The sequence below is a fragment of the Lacerta agilis genome, chromosome 1, assembly GCF_009819535.1.
Source record: "Lacerta agilis isolate rLacAgi1 chromosome 1, rLacAgi1.pri, whole genome shotgun sequence".
Classification (NCBI taxonomy): domain Eukaryota; kingdom Metazoa; phylum Chordata; class Lepidosauria; order Squamata; family Lacertidae; genus Lacerta; species Lacerta agilis.
This window is the reverse complement of record NC_046312.1, coordinates 3347324-3372029: the sequence shown is the minus strand read 5'-3', so window position 1 is coordinate 3372029 and position 24706 is coordinate 3347324. Positions and strand designations below refer to the sequence as shown.

Here is a 24706-nt window from a genome sequence, read left to right as displayed (position 1 = left end):
AGGATGCCCTCTTCGTGAGGCCAAAGAGGAAGGAGGCGTCCTGCCCATGATGGCCCAGCAAGAATGGAGTTCCCGATTCAGCCCTGCCCCGCCCCCTCCTGACACTTGAGGCTCACCTTGAAATATTCCACAAGGCCTCGGCAGGTGATCTGGTTGCCGTTGATCTCCTTGACGTCCAGGCTCTTGGGGCTGAGCAGCCAAGGGATCAGCACCTTCAAGTTCTTGATGAAGTCGTCGTCTATTTCTGTGGGAGGAAGGCGAGTCAGTGGCCAGATCTGCCACTCTGCATAGAGAGCTGCACATCCTGGAAAAAGCAGTCCTCACGAGCAAGGGGATGGTGTCAAACTCCTTGGAGAAGGACGTCAATCCTACTGCTTATAAAAATCTAGTGTTTATGTTACTATCAGCAGCCAGAGGGGCAATAGCCTGGTCCTGGAAATTGTCAAAAATTCCTATGTGGAAGACATGGTTCGCTAACGTAGGAAACATTGATTATCAGATTGTCTAGTTAGAAGTGTAGTCTGGGGCGAAGCCAAATCAGGCGGTCTCCATTTTTTATTTTAACGGCTACGACAACAATTTTATTATTTGCACCCCCCACATCTGAATGGGTTGCCCCAGCCACTAGGGAAGCCATGCAAGAACTCCTCCCATTTTGTGTTTTTATTCTGTATTTTTATGTTGTGAACTGCCCCAAGATCTTCGGGGGAAAGGTGGCATACATATTGAATGACTATTTTTTATATATAATGGTGATGCACTCCTTGTTGTGGTTGTGCTATATGGACTCATCTTAACAACTTGGCTATATCTAAGTGCATCTCTGTGATTTGTTGTTGTTTTTTTACACTGAATACAGGTGAAACTCGAAAAATTAGAATAACGTAGAAAAGTCCATTTATGTAAGCAATTGTTTTCATTAGCTACTGGAGTTTAATATATGACATAGACTCATGACATGCAAAGCGAGATGTGTCAAGCCTTCGTTTGTTATAATTGTGATGATTATGGTGCACAGCTGATGAAAAACCCCAAGTTGAAATTGTTAATTTGGGGTTCTCACCAGCTGTACGCCATAATAATCACAATTATAGCAAATAAAGGCTTGACATATCTCGCTTTGCATGTCATGAGTCTATCTCATATATTAGTTTCACCTTTTAAGTTGAATTACTGAAAGAAATGAACCTTTCCACGATATTCTAATTTTTCGAGTTTCACCTGTATGTGCAATGGATGGTTCTCTTGTTGTTTCTAAGATTATGCATTAGTTTGTCCATCTGTTTATGATAAAATAAAATAATAATAATAATAATAATAATAATAATAATAATAATAATAATAATAATAGTAAGTGGCAGGCGCATGTATGGCTTTGATGCTTTCATCATTTCAGCCCCAGGCAGAGAACTACCATAGATTGAGAGGCTGGTTGCTGCTAAAAATTGTAGGATTGGATTTTATTATGTTTTAACTTTTCTCATCGGTTCTGGAACTGTTGCTTCGACTGTGTTTGAGATGCACCTTGGGATCTTACAGTGAAGGCTGGCATACAAATACATTTGAATAAAACAAATCACGGATGAGGAAATGGATCAGGCCAGCAGGTCAGAGCCTCATCGCCTTGTAGCCCAAAACACCTGGGGGTGCGAGGTTGGGAAAGGCCAGCTTAGAGCATAAGCTTGCAGGTACCCTGACGGGAAGAGAGGAGTTTGCGAGAACCACCGGGAGTCAAGGTGCAAGGCACCCATATCTGGTGTGTGTGTGTGAGGGAAGAAGAGGAGGAGTTTGGATTTGATATCCCGCTTTGAAGGAGTCTCAAAGCGGCTAACATTCTCCTTCCCCTTCCTCCCCCACAACAAACACTCTGTGAGGTGAGTGGGGCTGAGAGACTTCAGAGAAGTGTGACTAGCCCAAGGTCACCCAGCAGCTGCATGTGGAGGAGCGGGGAAGCGAACCCAGTTCCCCGGATTATAAGTCCACCGCTCTTAACCACTGCACCACACCTGGCACACAGGAGGCAATCAGAGAAATGAGACCTGGAAACGAACCCACCTTTGAGTTTTCCGTCAAAGTTTGGGTTGGTGGCCACTTTCAAGCCTGGGTGAGGTAAGAGGAAGCAGGAGATGTTGGTGAAGCAGGAATGGATGTGTTTCCGGACGTTCTGCAGCTCTTCGTGCTGGTTCCCCGAGACCTGAGAGCAAGTGAGCGGGCAGATTAGCGGGGACGCTCTTTTGAGGGGGACCAACGGCTTGGAAAGTCATAGAATCGTAGAGCTGGAAAAGGAACCCCCAAGGGCCATCTGCAAGCAGCAATCACAGCTAAAGAAGTCCTGGCCGGTGCCCATCCAGCCTCTGTTAAAAACCTCCGGTGCAGGAGAGCCCACCACCTCCAGAGGGAGTCCGTTCCACAGTCGACAGCCTTGCTCCTTTAGTGGGGGAGCTCTGCCAAAATGGCCTCAGGCCAAACAGAAAGGTTCCCCACCCCTGGCCTAAAGGCAGGGGCGTCTTACCCATAGAGGTTAGTGCCGCAGGGCACCAGGGCACCAGATTTTGGAGGGCACCACAGGCTGAGTGTCCGGGAAGGAGAGTCAGGGCGTGCTCCCTTCCCCACTCTGGGGCAGCCCACTCCTCTCCTCTCAGCCACCCATTGGAGTGCGCTGCATCCGGATCCGAGAAGCCCCTTCGCATCCCCTCCCGCCAGGGCTACCTGGGTGCCTGACGGGCGCGATCGAGGGCAGGGTGCCCCTCTCTAGCCACGCCACTGCCTTGTGCCTCCCTGCAGATTCTGCGAACAGAGCAGGGAAGCACTCTGTGTGATCCTGGTGCCAAGTGAGGATGGCACAGCCGGCAAGACACCTGATCTGCTTGCTGGCCCTCCTGTGGCACAGACTTCCCACGGACGGGGGCAGGTAAGGGGCTTTGCGGGAGGCCATCTGGGCTGTGATCCGGACACCTCTTAAGTGTCCCCCCCTTAAAAAAAGGTCAACAACTCTGGGAAACGGTGGGGGGAGAGAGAGTGGGCGCCGGAGAGATATTTGCACCACGGCGCCGGATATGCTTAAGACGGCCCTGTCTAAAGGCACAAGGAAATGCTACCACCTCCTTCTCCAAACTGGCTGAGAATGCAGCTTTCACAAAGGGGGGTGTCCCCTTTTCATATCTCTTATCCAGGCCCCGCCCCGCCCACATCCAAAGGCTCCCACACAAGGATGCTCCATTCATCATCACCTGACTGCCCAGCTGAGTCACATGACACACCTGCAATTGACCAGATGCTGCCTTTTAGGAACAGTTAGTCCCACTTTAATTTGCTCATTTTAATTTTTTTTTACTACTTGATGGGGTTTAAATTGTTGGGCGTTTTGAGCATTTTTTTTTTTTAAATAGCAGCAGAAAACAAAAGTGTTGAATTAAGACCAACCTTGAGGCGCTTTTCCAAAAACCTGGCTCCGCCATCTGCCCCGTAGGAAAACTCGTAGGGAAAGCTCCAGTCGCGAACAAGGAATATGAGAGACTGCAAAAGGGACAAGGAGAATTACTCGTGTGCAAAGTGAAATTAAGTCGCCCCAACTACACAACCAAGCTCTGTCCCCAGCAAAACACTCAATATGCCACCCCAATCTCTGGACACTGAAAGACTCTGGGGGGTTCCATGTGCTTCCCCAGGTTTGGTTTCCTTGGAATGAGGGTCAGCAGAGACTGTGGGGTATTTTGGATATATGGTTCTATATAAACATATATCAACACCCCAGCAGATCTTGCTTCTCTATTACCTTTGGATCCAGCACAGAGCAAGCAGGTCTCTGTGTATCCAGCTTCCAGCCTGTTCCAGCTCAGCTCTCTCTCTCTCTCTCTCTCTCTCTCTCTCTCACGCACACACACACTTGTTCTCCTGGCTATGTGAAGGGGGATGGAGGGAAGACCTACCCATTTGTTCTATGGCACAGAGCAACTCTTTTTTTTTTTTTTAATTTTATTAAATTTTATTATACAGCAAAATCATACACCTAACTCAACAGAATACATAACAATTTCAAAACACACACAGAAAGGAAACACACACACCTCTATATACAACCCGTACATAATTTAACAATATTAAAAGAATAATCCTAAAAAGAGGGTCAAAAGACAAACGAAAAAGGATAAAAAAAGAGTGGGATTAGGAGGGGATGGGAAAAAGGAAGGGGGGGAGGAAGAAAGAAAAAAAAGGGGAAGAAGCAAAAGGGGAAAGGGAAAAAAGAAAAGAAAAGGAATAAAAAAAACTACATTAATTTTACAACTTACAACACTAATACAATATACAATATACAAATACATAAATTGGAGAGCAACTATTTTGGTTATGTTAATTGTGGTTGGGCTGGATGACCCTCAGGGCCCCTTCCAACTTGAAAATTCTATGAACTAAGGCAAGCATAGGCACACTCGCCCCCCCAGATGTTTTGGGACTGCAGTTCCCATCATCCCTGACCACCGGTCCTGTTAGACAGGGATGATGGGAGTTGTAGTCCCAAAACATCTGGAGGGCCGAGTTTGCCTATGCCTGAACTAAAGTCCTTGCCGAGACAAGGGGACTAGTTGGGAGGCTTGTTCTCATACCTTCTACCCCCACAGATACAAGTTCCCAAGAGCTGGAAGGGACTCAGGGCATCATCCAGACTGACTCCCTCCCCCCTTCAAATTTATAACAATACAAAGACGCTCCTCTCTACCCTGCAGTACAAGGGAGAGTAGTCATTCTGGAGAACAGAGCTGAGAATACACAGATACTGCCCACTGCACCATCAACATGTGGCCCTCTAGAGGTTTTCATAAAATCATAGAGTTGGAAGAGACGCCAAGGGCCACCCAGTCCAACCCCCTGCCAAGCAGGAAACACCATCAAAGCATTCCTGACAGATGGCTGTCAAGCCTCTGCTTAAAGACCTCCAAAGAAGGAGACTCCACCACACTCCTTGGCAGCAAATTCCACTGTCGGACAGCTCTTACTGTCAGGAAGTTTTTCCTCATGTTTAGGTGGAATCTTCTTTCTTGTAGTTTGAATCCATTGCTCCGTGTCCGCTTCTCTGGAGCAGCAGAAAACAACCTTTCTCCCTCCTCCATATTTGAACATGGCTATCATATCACCCCTTAACCTTCTCTTCTCCAGGCTAAACATACCCAGCTCCCTAAGCCGTTCCTCATAAGGCATTGTTTCCAGGCCTTTGACCATTTTGGTTGCCCTCCTCTGGACACGTTCCAGCTTGTCAGTATCCTTCTTGAACTGTGGAGCCCAGAACTGGACCCAGTATTCCAGGTGAGGTCTGACCAGAGCGGAATACAGTGGTACTATTACTTCCCTTGATCTAGACGCTATACTCCTATTGATGCAGCCCAGAATTGCATTGGCTTTTTTAGATGCTGCATCACACTGTTGACTCATGTCAAGTTTGTGGTCTACCAAGACTCCTAGATCCTTTTCACATGTACTGCTCTCAAGCCAGGTATCACCCATCCTGTATTTGTGCCTTTCAATTTTTTTGCCCAAGTGTAGTACTTTACATTTATCCCACATTCCCTGGCAATCGGACAGACAAACTGGGGATGATGGAAGCTGAAGCCTGGCTTTTTGATCATCTGCCACCCAGCAACACATAGGGGGAGGGGTGTTCCCTCCATCCCCCCCTTACCTGAAAGGGCTTCAGGAATGTCTCCTCCATGGCCAGCCTCCCATATTCTGTGAAGAGCTGAAACAAGAAGCAGACCGAGGCAAAAAATAAATAAATGAGCTTTTATTTTGGGAATTTTAGGGACAGAACTACCTAAATTGTGTAGAAATTTATTCATGTATGCTACTACAGCGGCAAGAATGTTGCTTGCCCCAAAATGGAAATAAACAGAAGTCCCAGTAAAGGAAGAATGGATGCAAAAACTTATGGAATATGCAGAAATAGCGAAACTTACCGGAAGAATAAGAAATCAAGATAACAAACTTTTAATGAAAGAACAGAAATGGTTTATTGAATATTTACAGATAAATTGTAAACGGATAAAAACATTAGCAGGATTATTGTAATAACCTGCTGTTTTATAAGAGCATGTATTTACAGTAGATAATTAAATGAGCAAGTAAATGAACTTGGATATGCAGAAGATATTAAAAAAATTAAGGAACCACAGAAAGAAGGAGAAGGAAGTCAAATTTTGAAAAGTTAAATTGATTGTAAAACTAAAGAAATGTATAAATTTGAAATATATATATATATATATAAAATTCGAGTGAGATGAATGTGTCAGAGAAGGAGTTGTGTTAAAAGTGGGCAGAATTCAACACAGCACAAAATGGGGAAAGCGTTAGGGGGGGAATGGGGTCTGCTCACACCATGCAGCTTGCCCCAGAGCAGATTTAAGAGGCGTACAAGAGGCACACAGAAGGGAAGTCCAGTTGCGCCACTGGACCTTGTTGTACACACACACACACAACTTCATTTCATTTCATCCTGCCCTTTGCACTGGAACATAAAGATTCTTCACATCATTTTAAGTTCAGCAGCTGATATCCAAGTAAGCCATACTCAAGAGCAGACCCGCGGCAATCAAACGGATTTGTAACTGAGGCTCATTTATTTATTTCAGAAGGTCTATCTACTCTAAGTATGACCAACAAGCTGTGTCGATGGAAGAGCACCCACCCTCTTTTGAACAATATATTTTAAACTGTAAAGGTAAAGGAACCCTGGACGGATGGGGTTGCGCGGCTCGTCTCGCTTTCAGGCCGAGGGAGCCAGAGTTTGTCCACAGACAGCTTTCCAGGTCATGTGGCCAGCAGGACTAAACGGCTTCTGGCACAACGGGACACCGTGACAGAAACCACAGCGCACAGAAATGCCATTCACCTTACCTTTACCTTTTTAATCTGCAAAAACAAGGAGTCTTGTGACATCTTATTATAGAGGTTTCTGAAATCATACATGGCATGGAGAGCATGGGTGCTTTATTATTATTATTATTATTATTATTATTATTATTATTATTATTATTATTATTTTACTATTTATACCCTGCCGATCTGGCTGGGTTTCCCCAGACACTCTGGGCGGCTCCCAACCGAATATTAAAAACATAATACAGCATTATGGATGGAATGAACTGCTAAAAACAATAGAAGAAGCCTATGAAAACAATATATAAAACACATTTAAAAGAGCAGATCCAATAAAACACAGCAGTAGTGGAATAAAACCAATTTGAACGTTATTTTAAAGGAGCCTGGAAACAAGTCAAGGACCAGAAACCTCTTTTCCTACAGAAAAATAAGAGAGATTCCCAGTGAGGTTCATTCAGCGCCCATTCTGTGCCACTTCTGCCTAAACTCAAACAGCATAAATGGGGGGGGGAGAGAGAGAGAGAGAGAGAGAGAGAGAGAGAGAGAGAGAGAAGAGAGAGAGAGAAGAGTGCAATATTACCTGCAAGTGCTGGAGGTCATCTTCTTGAACGTTCTGGGACAAATTGTACACCTGGGTGCAAAACAACCCCACAAGCATGTAAAAATGGCTGAAAACAACCCTGGCTTCTCTTTCGTTGCCAGAATTCCACCCCACTATGGCGAGTCAGTGGGTGTCCCCCCCCCCACATGTGATCTTGTGCCTATTTCCCCAGAATCAGCGATTTTTCAGAAGGGGATGGGGAGAGGCACCCCAATGCAGCTCTACCCACTGAACTACAGACCTTCCCCTAGAAAGCAATTTACTAGACAGTCAAGTGTGCCATCCATTATGCCAGTGTTTTTCAACCTTTTTTGGGCAAAGGCACACTTGTTTCATGAAAAAAATCACAAGGCACACCACCATTAGAAAATGTTTAAAAAATTAACTCTGTGCCTATATTGACTATATATAAAGTAATTTTCCCATGGCACACCAGGCAACATCTCGCGGCACACTAGTGTGCCGCGGAACAGTGGTTGAAAAACACTGCATTATGCTAACTAGGCAGGTCTAGTGACATTGAAGAACTCTATTGGAAACGGGAAGAGGGGCGGAAACTGTCACCATTCACGAATTCACCAAAGGTCGGGAAGGGAAATCAGGATGGGAAATATGAGCGGAACTCGCCAGCATTGTTTAAGTCCGCAAACATTACGTAAAGACTTTGGTTATTTTCTGCATTCTTTTGGGCACTTCCCTTCCACTGAAATGCGCTGGAGTTAATTATGTGATTGCATAATGACGTTCATTCCGGCCACAGCGGATTGGGAGACCAAACGGTCAGGTTTTAGCAGAAACCAAACTGCAGCCGAGCAGAAACAGCTCTGGTTGCAAGAAACACACGGCGGTGCAGGAAGCCCGACCACCGTGCTGGGGCTTAGGGAGGCTGGCAGCTGTTTGCATCCTGCCTACCAAGGTCAGCTGGTCGAACACAGAGCACTGCCCATCCTCTGCTCATGCCGTCTTCACACACAACCCCCCCCGTCCCATCATCGCAGTTACCTGGATGGAACTGATCATGGTACTAAGAGCAAAGACAGTGGCTGAATCTCGCAGGGTTGACTGACTGTCAAAGGTCCCCTGAGTGTCCATCAGCAGCACAGCCACCTGCAGGAGATGGGGGAAAGGTTTCCAGGATTGTCCTTTACTTATTTAGAGCAGTGGTTCCCAAACTTTTTTCAGGCCGCTGCCTCCTTGTTTCCATGATCTCATCCCCACTGCCCCCCCCCGCCACCCTACCCTATTAAAAAGCATTATACAGAATATCAGTTTGCATGACCCACTAAGGAAGAGAATAATAATAATACAATAAAACCCAAACCAATAACAATTAATTGCACATTTCTTCAAAATCGAAAACTACGTGGTTTAATCGATTAAACAAAATGGATGAACTTGGTCCAGTGATACCAGCTTTCCAAAGTCTGAGTCATTTGCATGGGAGAGTGCAGTCAAACATAACTATCAACAACTGCGAGTTACTGCATGAAGGCGTTAAGGACTACAGAATTGTATTGCTAGATAGACTCAAGTCATGCCCTCTCTCCTCTGGAGAGGAAGCAAAGTTCCTTTCTACTTCCTCTCTCTATCTCTCTCTCTCTCTCTCTCTCTCTCTCTCTCTCTGCAGCATGTAATGAAGAAGGGCGTTTGTAAGCTTGCTCCCAAGCTTATAGCACATGTTTGGAACTATATTCCGTATTTTCTGCCCAAAAGTATTTTGCCTGTGCTTTCCTTGCTACTGCAAGGAACAATGCAAGACTGAGACCTTGAATCGGTAAGTAAAACATTTTAAACTTACTTAACAGTGTGTACTCTGCACATTGCAAGAGGGGTAGATAGAGCTCAGCTGCTGTGTTCGGCTGACAGGATAAAAAAGATTTAACAATCTATTTTCCCCAATGCTATATAGTGGAACCTCTACTCACGACCACAGTCCGTTCCAGAGGCCCGTCCGGAAGTCGAAACAGGTCACTGGGAGAGGCGCTGTTGTGCGCAGGCACGGGTGGTGATTGCCCGCTTCTGCGCATGCACGAACAGTGGCAAACCCGCCAGTTACTTCTGGGTTTGATGCGGACGTTGGGCAAAATGGATGCGAGTGGAGGCGGCCGTGAGAAGAGGTTTGACTGTACTACTGCTTAACTTTTATTACTTTAATACTCTGCTACCGGGGGTGTGGGTGGGTGTCTCTGCATGCTAGCCCTGCATTTTGAATCCAGGCACCCAGCCAATTCGTTTGTTGTTCACCCACACACGTGGGTCCACAGGGATAGATATACTTTAATTCCCCCACAAGAGGCGGTACTTTAGGAACCACTGAGATAGACCAACTGGGTCAGCCGAAAGGACTGTGAATAGCGCCAAGCAGCTGCCTACCTTGTTCCCGTCGGGCTTGTCCACGAGGAAGACTTCGCTCCAGATCTGGATGCCTGTCGTCTCCCGCTCCGACCCGCCTCTCCAGGAAAACCCCGTCAGAGGCTCATTGTAGTCGCCAACCCAGTCGGCCAACTCCTGGAGAGGTGGCAAGCGATATGTAAGGACGTTCAGTGGTTGCTCATGAGAAATCAGCCGAACGCAGAACTTCTAAAAACTAAGTTCTTTATTGTGCAGATATTTACAGTGGAGCAAAAGTGCAAGCGTCCATCTCATCCCTCTGCAGAGTCCGGGAATGAACCCTTCCGGTTCTTGGTCAAGCAAAAGAGGCGCGGGATCCTGAACCCCCGCCTCCCCCTTCCACGTCTTTCCTGTCTGCGAACTCGGGGCATGGGAAACTGTCCCTGTTCCCCGCTTCCCCCTTGGTGCTCAGGCTCTGCAGTCCCTTCAGAGCCCCTGCGCCGACTTCCTGCCTCCAACTCCCCCTCCCTACTGGAGGAATGGTTGCTTCCTTCTGAGGAGGGGGATGACGAGCTGGTGAACAACGGGGTGGGTTCCCTGTACTGCAAACGTTCCTGGGATGCTACCTGCCGTGGGGAGGGGGGTTTCTTGACACGGTAGTTGATTCTGTTATCTCCTGTAACTGACGGGCCAAATCAGGCTGAGATTAGTATCCCACCTGGAGGCTAAACCCATCTCCCATTTTTGCTACCTGTCAAGAACCTGGCACAGGCCACAAAGCATAGCTGGAGATTCGCTTTGGCCCAGGGTGTGTGGGTCACTAGATATGCACGCCTGCATGAAGGGGTGGGGGAGAGGGATTGCAGGGTGTGTTCCATCATACGGGGCGTTATTCCATGAAATATTTGCACTGGGAATAGGATTAGCGTTAGTGCAGTGGGATCTCTCCTCCCCATGAACCAAGTCCAGATCTGCTCTAGGGGGCGGAGGATCCCCCGGAACAGATTTAGAGGGAGCACTGGTGAGAATGTCCCGCTGCTCAAGGAGAAATCCTTGCTCTGAGGGAATGCCTTCCTTAGCGCTGTGTCGAGTACAATCCATAGGGCTTACTTCGGAGGCTTTTCCAGTGGAAAAGTGGCGCAGGCTAAAAATAATGGGAAAAGCAGGAAGCATACCAGATCCACCGTATTATTTTAATTGGATTTAATATTGCATCTTTACAGTGCTGTAACATGTCCTGGGACCTTATGGTGAAAAGTTCCTGGCTGGCGTCTCTATTGCATTTGAATGGCTTTTATACGTGTGTTCCTGTTCTAGTTGCTTTAAACTGTTTTTTTATAGATACATATAATGGCTTAAATAGATGCAAATGTTCCAGCAGCCTCTCTCCAAGCGCACAATTGTTCTGAGCACGCTTTTATTGCACCGTAAATTGTTCCGGGATGCCACGTGGATATTGACGGGTAAAGGAAATAAATCAAAGCTGGGGCTACACGCAGATCAATAGCTCTCAAGATCTTGCAACGTGTCTCGCTTAGGGTGCCAAATGTCTGGGGCGTCCCCGGACCTGTCAGAACAGCCCGCTGTGTTGCATTCTGAACGCTAGACAGATCCCCTCGACATTAGGACTGGCCAGACATTTAGGTGAGTTCTGGGACAAGGAGCTGGCCCCTAGCCCACGCCCCCTAGCCCAAAGACGGGAGCCAGGCATTGCTCCTTACAGCACCTTCCCTGCTTAACTCCCAAGTGGCAAAGTCACAGCGCACCCTTCACACCCCCCCCAACAGGACAAGGGCTGCGGGAACCATCAGGATCAAGCCGGTTCACCGGCCTCCCCATCCCCACCCTCTACTGCCGGGGACCCTTAAAAGGAAGAGCTGCTGTTTTGGTACTTATTCTTGCTCTCTCTTAAATGTTTTTATGTGGAATAGTAATCTGCTGTCTTTTTGGCAGGAAAACAAATGGATTTTATTGTGCGGCTTAGGTCCCTCGTATCTAAGGGACCGCTTCTCCTGGTATGTCCCGTGTAGGACCTTAAGGTCCTCAGATAATAATCTTTGTCCTGAGCAATAAAGATGCTAGGTTGGCCTCAACCAGGGCCAGGGCCAGGGCCGTCTCGTCATAGATGCTGGTTGGGCGCACCAGGGTGCCAGGCCCCCCGGGGCGCCCCCGTGAGCCCGCCGGCATACCGGGCACCCCCTCCCCAACCCGCCCTCGCCCCCATGGGCGGGGGCTCGCTCGCCAGCGGGCAAGCTGCAAGCCGGCCGCCCTCCGGAGCCCCAGCTGGAGCACTGGGAAGGGCGTGCAAAGCCCCGCGCCGCTCCAGCGCCACGCCCCTCATCCCCCGCTCGCCCACCCCTCCTCCCGAGGGGCGGCCAGCACGGGAGGGAGGCGGGCGGAGAGGCGGCCCGCTGGGGGCGCCGAGGGATCGTTGCGCCACGGCGACCGATCCCTTTAAGACGGCCCTGGCCAGGGCCTTCTCAGTACTGGCCCCGACTTGGTGGAACAGTCTATCACAAGAGACCAGGGCCCTGCGGGATTTGGCATCTTTCCGCAGGGCCTGCAAGACGGAGCTGTTCCACCTGGCCTTTGGGTTGGTTTCTGTTTGATACTCATGCTTCATTCTTTTATTGGTGGGCTATTTGAAAATGAGACCGCAGTTTTAATTTTGAATTTGTATTTTAATCTGTATTTTAAATTGATTGTTTTTATGTTTTTGCTGTGATTTTAATTAGTGTTAGCCGCCCTGAGTCCGGTTTTTGGCTGGGAAGGGCGGGGTATAAATAAATTATTATTATTATTATTATTATTATTATTATTATTATTATTATTTCTGAAATGTTAAGATTTAGCATTATTTTTATTGTATTGTTATTATTATTACTTTTGTTGTTTGTTGTTTAGTCGTGTCTGACTCTTCGTAACCCCATGGACCAGAGCACACCAGGCACTCCTGTCTTCCACTGCCTCCCGCAGTTTGGTCAGACTCATGTTAGTAACTTCGAGAACACTGTCCAACCATCTCATCCTCTGTCGCCCCCTTCTCCTTGTGCCCTCCATCTTTCCCAACATCAGGGTCTTTTCCATTATTCCATTATTACTTTAGCATTTATTAAATGTATATGCTACCCTTCATCCAAAGATCACGGGGTGGTTTACAGTATAAAAAAAATTCAAAATTAAAAGCCTAACAAAACAAACAAACCCCCCACCAAAATATTATTACTTATTAATTTTTTTTCATAGCAGCACAGAATCGTAGAGTTAGAAGGGATCCCAAGGATCATCTAGTCCAACCTCCTGCAATGCAGGAATGTCAACTAAGGCATCCATGGCAGGTGGCCATCAAACCTTTGCATCGGTTGACTTCTATTTGCATTTTTCATTTCATTTTATTCACGGTATTAGTCGTTTTTCCTTGCCAGTCTGACTCAAAGTGGCTTACACACATACACAAACATATACCACACCCTAACAAACAAAAGCCCACATACATTCATAAATAAAATCAAGAATTCATTTTTTAACACATTAAAGATAAAGGGCAACGGTCTGGTGAAAGAGGCATGTTTTTGCCTGGTGCCTAAAGGTGTGTAGTGAGTGAAGGTGCCAGGCAAGCCTCTCTGGGGAGAGAATTCCACAAGCAGGGAGCCAACACAGAAAAGGCCCTCCAGACTGATACAATTTTGCATTTGCATTGTTTGAGAGCAGCCTTGGCGTGCTTTTTTCCTGCCGAAAGGAGGCATATGAATAAATAAAAACAGAACATCTGCCCAACCTCGCCTATTGCAAGGGCAGTGGAGAGATCCCAAAAGCTGATTTGGTCCTGCCCTTGTGGGGAGGCCCTGATGATGCTGGATGAGGCCGGGTGGGGCCCACCTACCATGTTGTACATGTATCTCAGCATGAAGTCCATCAGAAACGACTTGCCCTTCCGGAAAGCCCCTGCCACGGAGACGGCCACCACCTCGCGGTCTCGGACGGCTTCCGAAAGCAAGATGCGGTTGAGGGCCTCTTCATCCAGCTCAAAGGAGTGGTCATCCTTCACGATGAGCACCTGCACCGGGTGGGCCTTCCCCTCGGACTCCTCCTCCTCCGAGCTCCACTCGTAATTCTTTTCAGAGAACCCACCTGTGTTGGGAGAGAGCAGCCCCCAGGGTCAGGTCCCAGCAACAGAGGGCAGAGCTGCACCAGCCCCCTTCAACCCGCCACCCTCCAACTCCCATCAGCCCCAGCCATCATGCCCAGTGGACAGGAATCATAGAATCGTAGAGTTGGGAGGGACCCCCAAGAGTCATCTAGTCCAACCCCCTGCAATTGTCATAGACAGGTGAATGGTGGGAAGAACAAGCTGGGGAACCCCCAAGGGAAGGAGATTCGGAGCCCGGGGAGCGGTGGTGGGATGACAATGAGTGACTGGAGGGAGAAGAGGGAAAAGACTGGGAAGAGGTCACAGGGCTTAGTGAGCCAGGACTGTCTGTGGCAGACAGAAGTCCGGAATCAGAGGCAGAAGCCGAAGCAGGAGAGGGGAGAAGCCAAGAAGCAGAGGTGAGTGAGGCAGGTGAAGAGGCAAGGGTGTCTTTCCCTCCTGCTGAGACAAGATCCCCTCCCCAGGCCTAGAAGAGGCAGGCACAGTGTCCGATTGCTTTGAAACAATGCAGGAATCTCAACTAGATCCTCCTTGTCAGATGGCCATCCAGCCTCTACTTAGAAACCTGCAAGGAAGGAGAGTCCACCACCTCTCGTGGGAGTCTGTTCCACTGTCTAACAGCTCTTGCTGTCAGAAAGTCAAAACAAAATAAAATAAAAAAATTCTTTCCAGTAGCACCTTAGAGACCAACTAAGTTTGTTCTTGGTATGAGCTTTCGTGTGCATGCACACTTCTTCAGATACACTGAAACAGAAGTCACCATGCACACAAAAGCTCATACCAAGAACAAACTGAGTTGGTCTCTAAGGTGCTACTGGAAAGGATTTTTTATTTTATTTTGTTATGACTATGGCAGACCAACACGGCTACCCACCTGTCAGAAACTTCTTCCTGATGTTTAGCCTGACTCTCTTTTGTTGGGATTTGTATCCCAGAACATCTGGGGGAAGGTTCTAGATTCAGGTAGGTAGCCGTGTTGGTCTGATGCAGTCAAAATATTAAAACAAAAAACTGTCCAGTAGCACCTTAGAGACCAACTAAGTTTGCCTTATAGAAACCACCTAGGGATGCGGGTGGTGCTGTGGTCTAAACCATGGATGTCCAACAGGTTGATGGGGATCTACGAGCGGTTTTGGTAGATCGTGGGTCCCTTTCCTCAGCGTCGTTGAAACTGACTCCAGGCCTGCCCTGCATTGTTGTGTGATCAGTGGAAGGGAAGACGGAGCTTTCTCTCTGTGGCTGTTTTCATTCAAAGTGATATTACTGCAAGAGACTTTGTCCCTCAGACCCTTGGCTTTAACCCCCCCCCCAAAAAGGAACTTCCCTCCTAAGAAAAAAGCTCAACAACTTTGACCTGAACAGCCCCCCCAAAAAAGGGGGGGTAGATCATTGCCAGATTTTAATTCTGAAAGGAGATCACAGTATCTTGGGGGAATGCCACCCCCCACCCCTGGAAACCACTGATCCTCTTGGGCTTGCCAATCGGAAGGTCGGTGGTTCGAATCCCCACGGCGGGGTGAGCTCCCGTCGCTCTGTCCCTGCTCCATCACGGTGTTCCGTTGTGCCAGAAGCGGTTTAGTCCTGCTGGCCACATGGCCCAGAAAGCTGTCTGTGGACAAACGTCGGCTCCCTTGGCCTGAAAGCAAGATGAGTGCCGCAACCCCATAGTCGCCTTTGGCTGGACTTAACCGTCCAGGGGTTCTTTACCTTTAGAAACCACCTAGCCCAGGTAGTCTTCCTGGACCAGAAGTGGCTCTCTGGCATCTCGGACAAAGAAGGTGTTTTGCACCAGCTGCTACCTGAACCTTCTTTTAAGGAGAGGCCAGAGACCGAGCCCTGGCTATTCTGTATGCAAAGTACACACTCTGTTACTGAGCTATGCCCCCCCCCATCATTGCCATTCAATCTGGTCACAAACTCAATGTCAATTATCAGTGAATTTGGCAGCATTTTAAAGCTGCTTTTGCACTGCAAGAAACCAGCCCCCGCCCTAGCATGAGCCAGCACAGAAACTGACTTCCAAGAAATCTATTTCTGGCCCCAACTGATTCTCATTTGCCTGGAAATAAAGGGACTTGGTCCATCACACAATCCAAGATGTCCTTTCAAGCCAATCTCGTCTTCCTTTGCTTTGGCAACATCTTATGGAATGTCACCTCTGCAATTATATCACCCATTGAGCTGTTTGGTTTAAAAAGTCATCAGGGAAGTTTTCCTTAAACAATTAAAACAACAACAACACACCAAACCTGTATTTATCACATGTGCGATTCGCCACAAAGCATGGCTCTCCCTCTCCTCATTTTGATCTCCACAACAACCCTGCGAGGTAGGTTAGGCCAAGAGGCAACGGAGCTGGCAAAATATTCCCAGTTGAGGAAATACTGTTTAATCTAAGCTGTCTCCTGGGAATACTGACATTCCATTTTAGCTGCTGCCGCCAAAAAGAAATTAGCTTTGTGAGATCTTAGCTAGCGTCCGTGGTCACTTTTTGTGCCAGTGAATTCCATCAATAAGTCATGGCGTCATACAATTGTAGAGTTGGAAGGAACCCCCGAGGGTCATCTAGTCCAACCCCCTGCAATGCAGGAAACACAGCTAAAAAATCCCTCACGGACAGCCATCCAACCTCTGCTTATAAACCTCCAAGGAAGGAGAGTCCATTCCACTATCGAACAACTCTTGCTGTCCAAAGGTTCTTCCTAACGTTTGGTAGGAATCTCCTTTCTTGTAATTTGAATCAATCGGTTCGTGTCTTGCCTTCAGGAGCAGGAGAAAATAAGCATTCATTGCTTCATCTTCCCTGTGGCAGCAATTTGGACAGCTAAACATTTGCAATAGCATGATGCTGAATTCCATCCCGTATCTCAGATAGAGATGATGATAATACTGACAATAATAATAATTTATTATTTCTACCCCACCCATCTGGCTGGGTTTCCCCAACCACTCTGGCCAGCTTCCAACAAAAGATTAAAAATACATTAAATACGATATAATTCCTATCTTTTGGACTTGCCCCCCAAATGGCCAATTACTGCCAACCTCTAATAACTGAAATAAAAATGATTACAACTATGAGTTATCCATGGACCTTTTACTGATTCTTACAATGAAGAAGAGCTCACCACTTTCTGAGTGACACTGTTCCACAGCTCTCACTGATGTAGCCTATCTTGATTTCAGCAAGGTCTTTGACAAGGTGCCCCATGATATTCTTGTAAAGAAGCTCGTAAAATGTGGGCTGGACAATGCTACCATTCAGTGGATTTGTAACTGGCTGACTGACCGAACCCAAAGGGTGCTCATCAATGGCTCCTCTTCATCCTGGAGAGAAGTGACTTGTGGGGTGCCGCAGGGTTCTGTCTTGGGCCCAGTCTTATTCAACATCTTTATCAATGACTTGGATGATGGGCTTGAGGGCATCCTGATCAAGTTTGCAGATGACACCAAATTGGGAGGGGTGGCTAATACCCCAGAGGACAGGATCACACTTCAAAATGACCTTAACAGATTGGAGAACTGGGCCAAAGCAAACAAGATGAATGTAAAGTACTACACTTGGGCAAAAAAATTGAAAGGCACAAATACAGGATGGGTGACACTTGGCTTGAGAGCAGTACATGTGAAAAGGATCTAGGAGTCTTGGTAGACCACAAACTTGACATGAGTCAACAGTGTGATGCAGCAGCTAAAAAAGCCAATGCAATTCTGGGCTGCATCAATAGGAGTATAGCATCTAGATCAAGGGAAGTAATAGTACCAGTGTATTCCGCTCTGGTCAGACCTCACCTGGAATACTGTGTCCAGTTCTGGGCACCACAGTTCAAGAAGGATACTGACAAGCTGGAAGGTGTCCAGAGGAGGGCAACCAAAATGGTCAAAGGCCTGGAAATGATGCCTTATGAGGAACGGCTTAGGGAGCTGGGTATGTTTAGCCTGGAGAAGAGAAGGTTAAGGGGGGATATGATAGCCATGTTCAAATATATCAAAGGATGTCATATAGAGGAGGGTGAAAGGTTGTTTTCTGCTGCTCCAGAGAAGCGGACACGGAGCAATGGATTCAAACGACAAGAAAGAAGATTCCACCTAAACATTAGGAAGAACTTCCTGACAGTGAGAGCTGTTCGGCAGTGGAATTTGCTGCCAAGGAGTGTGGTGGAGTCTCCTTCTTTGGAGGTCTTTAAGCGGAGGCTTGACAGCCATCTGTCAGGAATGCTTTGATGGTGTTTCCTGCTTGGCAGGGGGTTGGACTGGATGGCCCTTGGGGTCTCTTCCAACTCTAGGATTCTATGAGGCAGAACACAGCTACTGTGACTAGTAGCCATGAGTTGTCTTATGCTCCACGAATCTGTCTTACCCTCTTTTAAGGCCATCCAAGCCTTACCTTTTTTATTATACGTTAAGATACCTACAAACAACCTTGAACTATTTTGAGTTCAAGCAGAGTTTGTCCTACTTATCTGCAATATTTAAAGGAAAAACCTGCAACTCAACCAGATCCTTCTCCCCATCGCAGCTGCGTGGCTAAGGGAGGGAGGGAGAGCAGTATGGGAAGAGCTCTGTCAATCTTGACAGCTGCTCCGGAGGAATTAGCATCGGGGGACTTGCTGCAAAGACAAAATTTGCTACTCGGGAGTTTGCAGGTGCTTGCAAAGTGCAAGAACATGAATGAGGCGGGGCTGGGAAAGTGGGAGATGGAGGAGTCACTCCTGCGTAAGGACTATTTTATTTTCTAGGAGGAAATCATTATCTAACATTAAAAAAGAGGCACATGACACTCGGCAGCCATATTAAGAAACACGGTTGGTTACAAATGAATCATAACACCTTAATGCATTTTTCCATCTTTGAATGCACTTCACATACTTGATCTCTGTACTCTCTACAAAAACAGCAGGCCGACATGACTATTTGCAGGTTGCAGATCGTAGAACTGCAGAGTTGGAAGGGACCCCCAAAGGGCATCTAGTTCAACCCCCTGCAAAGCAGGAATCGCAGCTGAAGCATCCCTGACAAGCCAACCTCTATTGAAAAACATCCACCCACTTCCGAGGGTGTCCTTTCCGCAGTTAAACAACTCTTGCCATTAGAAGTTCTTCTTAATGTTTAGTCGAGATCCTTCTTGTAATTTCAATCCATTGGTTGGGGTCCTACCCTCTGGAGCAGCAGAAAACAAGCTTGCTCCATCTTCTATTGTGACAGCCCTTCAGACGTTTGCAGGTGGCTACCATGTCACCCTCTCAGTCCACTCTTCTTCAGGCTGAACATACCCAACTCCTTCAACTGAAGGAAGGGTGAATTTTAACAAGGAGAAATGTAAAGTACTACACTTGGGCAAAAAAAAAAAAGAAAGGCACAAATACAGGATGGGTGACACCTGGCTTGAGAGCAGTACATGTGAAAAGGATCTAGGAGTCTTGGTGGACCACAAACTTGACATGAGTCAACAGTGTGATGCAGCAGCTAAAAAAGCCAATGCAATTCTGGGCGGCATCAATAGGAGTATAGCGTCTAGATCAAGGGAAGTAATAGTACCACTGTATTCTGCTCTGGTCAGACCTCACCTGGAATACTGTGTCCAGTTCTGGGCACCACAGTTCAAGAAGGATACTGACAAGCTGGAAGGTGTCCAGAGGAGGGCAACCAAAATGGTCAAAGGCCTGGAAACGATGCCTTATGAGGAACGGCTTAGGGAGCTAGGTATGTTTAGCCTGGAGAAGAGAAGGTTAAGGGGTGATATGATAGCCATGTTCAAATATATCAAAGGATGTCATCTAGAGGAGGGAGAAAGGTTGTTTTCTGCTGCTCCAGAGAAGCGGACACGGAGCAATGGATTCAAACTACAAGAAACAAGATTCCACCTAAACATTAGGAAGAACTTCCTGACAGTGAGAGCTGTTCGGCAGTGGAATTTGCTACCAAGGAGTGTGGTGGAGTCTCCTTCTTTGGAGGTCTTTAAGCGGAGGCTTGACAGCCATCTGTCAGGAATGCTTTGATGGTGTTTCCTGCTTGGCAGGGGGTTGGACTGGATGGCCCTTGGGGTCTCTTCCAACTCTAGGATTCTAGGATTATAGGATTCTAACTGTTCCTCATAGTGATGAGTGGGGTCAAGAGTCTACAAACTGTGCTCCAGGACCTCTCTCAGGGGAATGGCAGATCTGTTGCCTTTGAAAGCAATCCAGCCTGTGGAACGTACTAAAGGTGTTTCAGGGTCCATTTTCACTTTGGAGGAGGCTGGAACAGGGAAGGCTAACTGATCTGGCCGGTGTTTCACACGATCAGGCCATAAGGTCAGTGGTGGCTGGTGGTTGTTGGAGCTGGTAGGACAGAAGGCAGGGAGACCCACAATAGGCAGGCAGTGACCGCCAGAACCACGCCATGACCAGTTACAAATGAAAAGGCAGGCAGGCAGGCAGGGCAGACTGAGATTGGTGGGGCAGTGCCCCATTTGCCCTAACCATAGGCTGTATATACCATTTTAAAAAAAGAAAAGTTCATTTGGCTGCTTTTGACACAGTTAATGTGAACCACCCTGGTCTAAAAAAGGGACACGGGTCACGCTTGCTGATCAGAAGGTCGGCGGTTCAAATCCCCGCGAGGTGAGCTCCAGTTGCTCAGCCCCAGCTCCTGCCCACCTAGCACTTCGAAAGCACATCAGAGTGCAAGTAGATAAATAGGTACCGCTCTGGCGGGAAAGTAAACGGCGTTTCCATGCGCTGCTCTGGTTTGCCAGAAGTGGCTTAGTCATGCTGACCACATGACCTGGAAGCTGTCTATGGACAAACACCGGCTCCCTTGGCCTATAGAGCAAGATGAGCGCAAAACCCCAGAGTCGTCTGTGACTGGACCTGACGGTCAGGGGTACCTTTACCTTTACCCTGGTCCAGGACAGCAGCTGCATTAAAAATATATATAATACCTTAGCTATTTTCCCAGTTCCTGTTCATGGAAATGTACAGAAATGAGTAATGGTTTCATATGCATTTTTTAAAATTGCAAATAGACTTTTTTTGAAAAAATATATTTTGAAAAAATTAATAAGGGTGTTTGCCAATTATGGATGCAGTGAACTAGACTGGTGAACCATATGCAACACTTTAGAATTTTCTTTAGCAACTCACCCCATCCCACCCATCCCATTAGCCCTGGGGATTTGCTGTCTGATATTGTTCCCTAGCTGGTAAATCCTGGTGAGGGGCGGGAGAGGGGTGGGGGGCCTGTTCCAACTGGAAAACACAATGGCCTTTCCCCTTCTTCATTCTGCTTCCCCTCCTCTCACCTGGACAGCTCCTCCTCCTTCAAATGCAACACTGCACAGTCACGATGAGTCGCTTAAAACTCAACTCACCTTCCCCTTTTGCACTTTGTTCTGAAAGCACAACCAGATAACCGTATCTGGAAAGCTATTGGGTGAAAAGGGAGGGGAATCCCCAATAACGCGTTCCAATAACTGGGTGTGTGCCCCCCTTTTAAGATAAACCCCCCACCTCATTCCCAGTTCCAAAACCACAATTCCACACACCAGATCTATTCCACATAAACCATCCCTTTGTGCACAGCCCACCACCACCATTTTAATCAGGATTAATTAACGTGGCATTTACAGCAAGCTCCCAGTTCAGTGGTCACCACTATTGATATGGTTTGCAATCTTACCTACAACAGGTATGTGTCATAAGTGTGCATGGGATAAGGGTGTTGTGTTGTTGTTGTTGTTTTAAATGACTGGGTGGCTAAGGCAGGGCTAGAAGATGGCACTGAGTTCCCCTAGATCAGGAGACCCCATTTTTTTTTTGTTCCAGCTGCACTGACTACCAATTCACCCCTGGGCTCAGTTGTCTTAGTCCTGGACTTTACATTTAAAGCTCTGAACCACGGCTGGGGAAAGTGGTACCCTCTAGATGCAGCTGGACTCCCACTTCCATCATCCCTGACCATTGGCCATGCTAGGTGGGGCGGCTGGGAGTTGGAGTCCAAGAACATCAGGTGGGCCACAGGTTCCCCACCCCTGATCAATATCCTCCTTACAGCGCAGCACCCAGAACAGGAAACAGCACTCCAGACAAGGTCTGACTAGTGCAGAATTAAGCCAAACTCTCGTTCCTCGTGACTCAGAAACAAAACTTCCTTTAATGCAGCCTTAAAACTGTGTTAGCTGACTCATGTTTGACTTGTGATCAAGCACAACCTCCAATATACCCTTCACATGAACACATCAGGGATCATATTTGTTGCTTCCTCCCAAAACAGAACTTTGCGCATTTGTCTCTGTTGGACCTCTGTTTTCTACTCTGTTCTATCAAGGTCTGTTTTGAGCGTTATCCCAGACTCCTGTGGTGTCTGGTGCTCCTCCCAGTTCTGTGTCATCCGCTAATTTCACAAGGATTACGCGATGCCGAAAATTTCTACATAACGCTACCTTATTCTGTTAGCTGCCTGCAGCATCTCTGGGTGGAAAGGCAGCACACAAAATGCAGTAAATAAACACATGCATTAAAATTCATCCCCTTTCATGCTGATTCAACCTCCTAGCAAATACACTCAGCAGCACCACACCTTTTTGGCTTCAAAGAGCTCCATCAGTTCACACATTATCACAACACACAGACACCCTGCACAAAACTCCCAAGCCTGAGGAAGGGAAGGGGGCTTCCTGCTCTGCATTAGAATCCGGTGCCTCCTTGTGCAGGAAGATCTTGACTAAAATTCATGATTTAAAAAGGATCAGAATGCACCCACTCCTGCAAAAGCAACCATCACACCTTATTTTAAACAGGTGGCGGGGGAGAAACACGAAACACTACCTTTGGCCACCAAGGAGTGCTAACGGGCTACTAAAATGCATCAAACAGCCAGACACCCCCCCTCCTTTTCTTTTCCCACGGCCACCCTGTCTCGACCACCGTCTTCCAAATTCAGGGTTTGTTTACTTCTGACAAGTAAAGGGGGAGGAGGAGAAACAATGGCTCCGCGCTCCCCACCCCTTGCATCTCTTTGGCCCCATTGTTCATCCTCTCCCTCCTCCCCGCCCCACAATCTGCCGGCCGGCGGGGCTGCTGCATCCATCCTCCCTGCGCCCTGCAGGATGCGCCCCCGGGGTGGGGCCACAGCCGCGGCCGCCTAGGAGCTCGGGAGCAACATTTGGGATGGGCCGGAGGGAGGGAGGCAGGCAGGGACGAGTGGCTCATCCTGGCCTTCCTTAGCCGGGGCCACCCCGCGCCCCGCTCCAACCTCCCCGGCGGGGACCGGGAGTGGAGAGGCGGGGAAGGCCACCGCCGCGGCGCCTGCCCTCTCGCCGGGCCTGGAGGAAGCGCGGCCGGGCCAGACCTACCCCAGCTGTTCCGCTCCTTGCGGTGCTTGGCCATGATCGCCGCGCCCGGTGGCGGCGGCGGCGGCGGCTGCCGCGTCGCAGGAAGACGGCGGGGAGCTTCTGCCGGGCCTGGGGGTGCTGCGGCGGCGGCGGCGAGGCGAGGACGAGCGCTGCGCCGGCGGCGGCTCCTCCTGCTGCTGCGGCTGCTGCTGCCTGGCCGAGGGAAGCGGCGCTCAGCTGCGCATCTCCGGCGGGAGGGCGCAGGGAGTGCCCGCGCAATCCGGCTCCGGCGCAACCGCGGCTGGGCGGGAACGGGGCGCCCCCTCCGCCGGCGTCAGCCTCCGCCTGCTTCGGGCGCGCGCGCGGGGATGGCGGGGCGGCCGGGGCAGCCGCAGCGCGGGAGCACCTGCAGGCGGCGGAGGAGGAGGCGGTCGCGGCAACGCGCGCGGCGGACGCGCCACTCCCGGCACGCAGCCCGCACTGCAAACGCGCCCAGCCGCGGCAGCACCCTGCCCAGCCGGGCGCGCGGGACCCCTCGAGCTTCGAGGGGGCTGCTTGGTCCCGGGGAACGCACCTTGGGGTGCCACGAGAGGCGCTTTGGGTTGTTCCAAGAGTCGGATCATGCACCTCAGCTTGGCTTTGCGGACAATCCCCTTACCCGGGCAGCTTGCAATCTGCGGTGCGGTGCCCTGCCGGAGAGGGAGGCTGGGGTCACCAGGAAAGGACGCGCGCACGTGTGAACGGCACACGCGTGTTCCTGGGGGTGGGGTCCTCTGCAACAGGCGTTGCCCGGAGGACAGCCGTCTGCATCTCTGCAGGTGTGTTAAAGCGCAACAGGAGCTGCGGAGGATGCCGAGGCCAGTTTTGTGTAGCGGAAAAGCAGAGGATGCAGCGGGAATCTCTTAAGGCCGGGAATCTTGTTAGCTGTTCCCAAACCTTCCTCACGACCAAGGCATGCATGTGAGAACAGGATGCTGGACTGGATGGGTCATTGGCCTGATCCAGCACACTCTAGTTATGTTCTTAAGAGGCCCAGATCTGGCCTGTTGCTGCCATGATAGCAGCTCAGGATCTAGCACAGGAGTCAGCAAACTTTTTCAGTAGGGGGCCAGTCCACTGTCCCTCAGACCTTGTGGGGGGCCAGACTATATTGGGGGGGGGTGATACAAGAGCACCATGAGCCCTGGTGGCTGCTTACCTGTGTCTTGTGAGCGGCAGGGGCTGGCGGCGGCGGCGGCGGCAGCAGAGGAACAATGAGCGGCACATGAAAGGGCTCTGGAGATGGGCTGCTTAAAATGGTGGCTGCTTGAGCACCGCTGCTGCTGCTGGCACCAACAAAGCCCAGCCCCCTTCCTCCTCTAGGCAGGGCAGGGAGAAACCAGGAGGAGGGAGGAGGGAGGCACCGCCACCGCCATGGGAGGGAGAGGGAAAGAACGTACGT

General features: G+C 48.9%; 1 protein-coding gene across 2 annotated transcripts in view; it reads right to left on the bottom strand.

Annotated features, from left to right (window-relative positions):
• ATL1 (atlastin GTPase 1) overlaps window positions 1–23386 on the bottom strand; it is a 33906-nt gene extending 10520 nt beyond the window's left edge. For both annotated transcript variants that reach the window (XM_033161010.1, XM_033161088.1), the window contains exons 1-9: window positions 23287–23386; window positions 13686–13933; window positions 9845–9979; window positions 8474–8578; window positions 7451–7501; window positions 5675–5731; window positions 3424–3516; window positions 2056–2194; window positions 117–244 (exon numbers count right to left, since the gene is read on the bottom strand). In XM_033161010.1, coding sequence (XP_033016901.1) covers window positions 117–244; window positions 2056–2194; window positions 3424–3516; window positions 5675–5731; window positions 7451–7501; window positions 8474–8578; window positions 9845–9979; window positions 13686–13933; window positions 23287–23320 — 990 coding nt within the window. In that variant the 5' untranslated portion in view covers window positions 23321–23386. The remainder of the gene's footprint in view (window positions 1–116; window positions 245–2055; window positions 2195–3423; window positions 3517–5674; window positions 5732–7450; window positions 7502–8473; window positions 8579–9844; window positions 9980–13685; window positions 13934–23286) is intronic.
• Window positions 23387–24706: the final 1320 nt, after the last annotated feature.